Raw genomic sequence first — 6000 nt, 5'->3', positions numbered from 1 at the left:
AGCTGACTTCAGTCATTGTATGTAAGGGGGAGGGAGAATAACCAGTTGTACATACAAAGTATCTTGCACGGATAATTAAAACAAGCCATCTCATTCAATTCCAAAGCCAACAAGGTGATTGACATCCGGAGGTAGAAATTCTTGGTTAATATTTGTAATTTAAAATCAGAAGTGTTAATCTTATAAGGCTGCACAATGACTGAGGTTTGATAGCACATAGAAGTTTATGGAGAGATTATGATCCAATAATGATCCAACAAAAAAAAACTGATTTTGCAAATTCCTTTAATGAATCTCAATACCAGTGGGTGACAATCTCAATATTCTCCACACACAAAGGGATGAAATGGCTATTCAGTGAACCCGGAGATACTGGACATGACATCGGAGTGATAAGTAGTAACAGGATAAGAAAGACTTCGCTTTTAAGACTTATCCTCATTGAGATTACTGGATTAAAGCTGGTGTTGACTCTTGATTGATCTTCATAATCCAAGGCTTTAGTAGATGAGACACAAGAGATCAAAATCCTTATGCATAAAATCCACTGAGATTTTCACAGGTTCAGAAGAAATTCCAGCCTTTATAATACAGGGTTGATGCTGGAAGATAAAGCATCTTTGATGCACAAAGGGTGTCGTTGTACACCAGTCACTGAAAGCAAACATGCAGGTGCAGCAAGCAGTTAGGAAGACAAATGGTATGTTGGCCTTCATTGCAAGAGGATTTGAGTACAGGAGCAAGGATGTCTTACTTACAGTTATACAGGGCCTTGGTGAGACCACACTTGGAGTACTGTGTGCAGTTTTGGTCTCCTTACCTAAGAAAGAATATACTTGCCACAGAGGGAGTGCAGCGAAGGTTTACCAGACTGGTTCCTGGGATGGCAGGACTGTCGTATGAAGAGAAATTGGGTCGACTAGGCCTGTATTCACTAGAGTTTAGAAGAATGAGAGGGGATCTCATTGAAACGTATAAAATTCTGACAGGGCTAGACAGACTGGATGCAGGGAGGATGTTTCCCATGGCTGGGGGGGATCTAGAACGAGGGGTCACAGTCTCAGGATATGGGGTAAGACATTTAGGACTGAGAGGAGGAGAAATTTCTTCACTCAGAGGGTGGTGAACCTGTGGAATTCTCTACCACAGAAGGCTGTGGAGGCCAAGCCACTGAATATATTTAAGAAGGAGACAGATAGATTTCTAGACACAAAAGGCATCAAAGGGTATGGGGAGGGAGTGGGAATATGGTATTGAGATAGAGGATCAGCCATGATCATATTGAATGGTGGAGCAGGCTCGAAGGGCCGAATGGCCTACTCCTGCTCCTATTTTTCTAAGACCAGCAGAAAGAGTATTAGAGAAGTCAAGCTTTGGGATGAAGACGACAGAGTAGGGTTGTGGTGGCAGGAGGAGCGAGATGAGGTGGAGTGAGGCTCTGTTGTGGGAGTTGGAAAAAAGCATTTCCTGTCTCAGCTTGAAATGGCAGGCTGGAAGGTTGATGGACTTGAGGCTAGAAGTGAATGGTTTCTAGATAATTAAATATCAAAGTCAAAGGCAATAGAAACAGTCTGCCAGATGTGCTCACAGCTGTTTCATTCAATTTGCAGAACATTTTCTGAGGTGATTAAACGAGTTGGGTAGAGTTGATGGCATTGGAGATCATAGAATTACAGTAGATACAATCTAAAGCAGATTGTATGTGGTTTGTGGAATGAACAGGTTTGATGGAGCAAAATTATCTTTTCTCATTCCATTAATTTCTCATGTTTTCTTATGAATATTTTAACACAAGAATACTTTATGTATAGGTATGGGATGGCACAGAATCACAAGCAAACACACAACCTTAATATGCAAGTTAAATTAGCACATAATGCTAATTAGTATAAACAAAAAGCAACATAGCTCATCCAAGGGATAAAATGGAAACAGAAGATTTTTAAAAAGTCTATACTTTATGGTTGCCTGTGCAAAAATAAAACATTTTAAAATAACTGTCACTTATTATGACCTTTCTGCATATAGACATGCACCATCTTAACAACATTCTGACACTACAACCTGATATGGCATCACTGTCACAATCCCAAACTAAAAATGTGGACAATTGTGTCCTAGATACTGTATTGAAAAGTAAACGGCTAAAAGGAGAAAAATATTCAGGTAGCGTCTTCAAATTTAAAGTACTTCCAACTCTTCCACTCTCGAGCTTCAAAACCACATTATAAAAATGATGTCTCGAGGTAGTAAAGAATGGCCTCAAACCATGTTATGTGTATGATACACACACAAATAAAATCAAAGTTTTGAAGTTAACAATTCATCTATTAATTATTAATAGACTAGGTATGGTGCTCCTCTGTAACATTCATCAAAATAAATTTCAGCGTCACTTGAATTTAAATCATTCGGATCAGTAACAGGAGCCTGCTATCTGTTGCTGTCCATCATAATGCCCAATGCCAGCAAAGAAAACTCAGCCAAATCGAATTCAAACTCTAATTTTCAGTGCCAATTTTCCAATTCAACTTTTGGCAAAATATTAGTAGTCAAATATTAAATGCAAGGTCAAAATTAAGTAATTAAATGTCATATTCTGTAGATTTAAATGTCTGATGTTTGCTTTTCAAGATATTAGTTTTAGGACATAGTTTTAGGTCCTACTTCTAATTTGCACAGCTCCATGCTGAGTGTTACTTGTGCAGAGTGTGAGTACATTGTCCACCTTGCACAAGGTTCACCTGACAATTATATACTTCAGTCGCACAATATTTTTACTATTAATACGTTCCTGACAGCAGAATGTCCTCAAAATCAATGCAAAATATTTTTTTCCCTGACAGTCCAACCGACTAGAAGTTATCGATCTCAATTATGAACACACACACAGTGCAGTGACAAGCCATCTCTGGCTGGAATGATAACCGAGTGCAAACATGACATACATTTATAAACTTCTCCAGTCCAACAGCTATTCTGTTCATACTTAAATAATAGCTTATGATGGTGCGCTAGTGAAAAAGTTATTCCCGTTAGAGTTTTTCTTTTTCTTTTTCTTTTTCGGTAATGTCGATGACAAATTTTTGTTAACTTGTTCCATCGGGCCGTCCTGCTCTAGGGAAACATTTCTTGGAGCGATACTGTTACAAGGGACTTGGTGCATCATTGATTCGCATTCCATTCTCTCTTGAATTGTTTCTTCTTGCGATAATGGTATGTGTTCTCCGTTCTGCCCTACCATCCTTTTTGAGTGTTTATTGGTCTTGGGATTCTTCGGAAGAAAGGTAGCCTGTGTTCTCTCATCTTCCAGTTCATGTGATGGCACAGTGGTATTTTGTAGACCGGCTGGGTTAAGCAATTGACTATCTGGTGTTGCCTGGTCTGCCAACTGTTCTGCCACAACATGTCTAGTTTTGTGCTTGAAATGCTTAAGTGGAGGTAGATTTTGCATTGGCTGGTTCTTTCGTTCAACTGTTACCTGTTTATTTTTAACACTGTCTTTATTTTTGCCATTGGTTACACGTTTGCCTTTATTTTTATCATTGGTGTGCTTTTTCCTAAGGCACTTTTTCTTTTTTTCTGTTATGAAGCAGCTGTTAGCCTACAAATAAAACAAACATTATGAACAAAGAATGAATAAAATAGCTGTACACCTACATTCTCTTAAATATTATCTATAAACATTAAAATTTGAGGTGTTAGCGTGACAATAGCAAATTGAGGACAGCTGGGGATAGACAACATTATCAGGCCAGTGGATCAGGAATCAGAACAAGCTCTGAAGTTTTAAATTCATGAGTTTCAAAGCTTCATAATAATCAAGTCTCAAGGCACTAAAGATTGCCACAATGTTATGTGTATGATACACGTACATTTAACTGTTTCTAAAGCATCTAATATTAAATATTAACATACTCCTCAAACATTCAGTGATATAAAATCCAAGGTTTCTTCAGTTCAAATCATGATTCATGAGTAAAAATTTGCAATCTGTGACACGTACTGCCAATGAAAAAGTGCTGCAAAATCTAATCCAATATTTTCAACATAAATTTTTAATTCGATGTGACAAAATAAATCTTTGGTTAAATTTTGAGTTATAAATTCAATTATGCATCTACAGGAAACTTTGTGCTATCCGGAGGTTGAATGTCCGGCAACTTCGATCTAACGGCAGAAATCAGCAGCCGTTTTGGTTAGGTTTTTTTTCTTCTCCTAGCATTCTTTTCACAGGCAGGCTCTGGAAAGCGTCTCTGTAGCTTAGCAACAGCTTCAGAGACGCTTCCAAGCCACGGGCCGAGTGCTGACAAGCTGTTGCTAAGCAACAGTCTTTGTTGTCAGATACGGAGATGAAAAGCTCCTATCTGATAACATTGACGCTGGTCTATCCGGAAGTTTTGAGGCAATGGCAGTAGCTCGGTCCCGTGGGTGCCGGATAGCACAAAGTTTCCTGCATTAAGTGGTACATTCTGTAGATGGCGATAACATATCTGAAGTTCGTTATTACTCTTAAGTTTTGAGAAATAAATTTTCAGATATAGTTTTGTATATGGGGGAGCCTCTTGCAACACTCCTAGGGACTCCATGGAAATAATTATACACTCTCAGGGACTCCTTGCCCCAAGAGTCAGTCACCCAAGCAATCATAGAGTCATAACGGCACCGAAGGAGGCCATTCGGCCCATCGAGTCCGTGCCGGCTTTCTGTAGAGCAATCCAGTCAGTCCCATTCCCCTTCAAGTTTATTTCCCTCAAGTGCCTATCCCGCCTTCCCTTGAAAACATTGAGTGTCTCCGCTTCCACCACTTCCGTCGGCAGCGAGCTCCAGGTCCTCACCACTCGCTGCGTAAATAAGTTTTTCCTCACATCCCCCCTGTATCTCTTGCCCAAAACCTTAAATCTGTGTCCCCTAGTCCTTGTCCCATCAACTAGTGGGAACAGCCTTTCCCCGTCTAGCCTATCCAAACCTGTCATAATCTTGTACACCTCTATCAAATCGCCCCTCAACCTCCTTTGCTCTAATAAAAACAAATCCAGTTCTCCAACCTGTCCTTGTAGCTAAGATCCCCCATCCCCGGAACCATTCTTGTAAATCTCCTCTGCACCCTCTCAAGTGCCTTCGCATCCTTCCTAAAGTGTGGTGACCAGAACTGGACGCAATACTCCAGTTGTAGCCTAACCAGCGCTTTATAAAGGTTCAGCATAACTTCTCTACTTTTGTACTCAATACTTCTATTTATGAAGCCCAAGATCCCATATGCTTTGCTAACCACTCTCTCAGTATGTCCTGCCACCTTCAGGGACCTATGCACATTAACTCCCAGGTCCCTCTGTCCCTCTGTCCCTGCACACTCTTTAAAACTGTGCCATTAAGTGTATATTGCCTCTCCCTGCTCCTTCTGCCAAAATGCATCACCTCACACTTCTCTGTATTAAATTCCATCTGCCACTTGTCTGCCCATTCTGCTAGCCTTTCTATGTCCTGTTGTAGTCGATTGGTATCATCCTCACTGTTTTCCACCCCCCCATGTTTGGTGTCATCAGCAAATTTAGAAATTCTACTCTGTATTCCAATAACCAGGTTATTTATATATATCAAAAAAAGCAGTGGCCCCAGCACTGACCCTTGGGGAACACCACTGTCTACCATCCTCCAGTCTGAAAAGCAGCCATTTACCACAACTCGCTGTTTTCTGTCATTAAGCCAATTCCTTATCCAAGTTGCCACTGACCCACCTATTCCATGAGCCTCAATTTTCTTAACCAGCCTTCTATGTGGTACTTTGTCAAACGCCTTCCTAAAATCCATGTAGACAACATCCATTGCATTTCCTTCATCAATACTCTGTTACTTCACCAAAATATTCAATTAGATTAGTCAAACACGATCTGCCTTTTACAAATCCGTGTTGGCTCTCCTTAATTAGTTTAAACCTCGCCCGTAAATTTTTTTCTTGATTATTGTTTCTAAAACTTTACCCACCACTGATGTTAAACT

The 6000-nt window shown here is 40.0% G+C and overlaps 1 protein-coding gene across 2 annotated transcripts in view; it reads right to left on the bottom strand.

Annotated features, from left to right (window-relative positions):
* Nucleotides 1–268: 268 nt before the first annotated feature.
* The window catches only part of LOC147102189 (uncharacterized), a 32400-nt gene continuing 26668 nt past the window's right edge, over nt 269–6000 (bottom strand). For both annotated transcript variants that reach the window (XM_085964482.1, XM_085964483.1), the window contains exon 6: nt 269–3604. In XM_085964482.1, the coding sequence (XP_085820608.1) occupies nt 3002–3604 (603 nt within the window). In that variant the 3' untranslated portion in view covers nt 269–3001. The remainder of the gene's footprint in view (nt 3605–6000) is intronic.

This window comes from Somniosus microcephalus, chromosome 22, assembly GCF_052327205.1.
Source record: "Somniosus microcephalus isolate GS21.2 chromosome 22, FLI_Smic_1.0, whole genome shotgun sequence".
Taxonomy (NCBI): domain Eukaryota; kingdom Metazoa; phylum Chordata; class Chondrichthyes; order Squaliformes; family Somniosidae; genus Somniosus; species Somniosus microcephalus.
The sequence above is the reverse complement of the archived record's forward strand: the minus strand, read 5'-3'. Positions and strand labels throughout refer to the sequence as shown.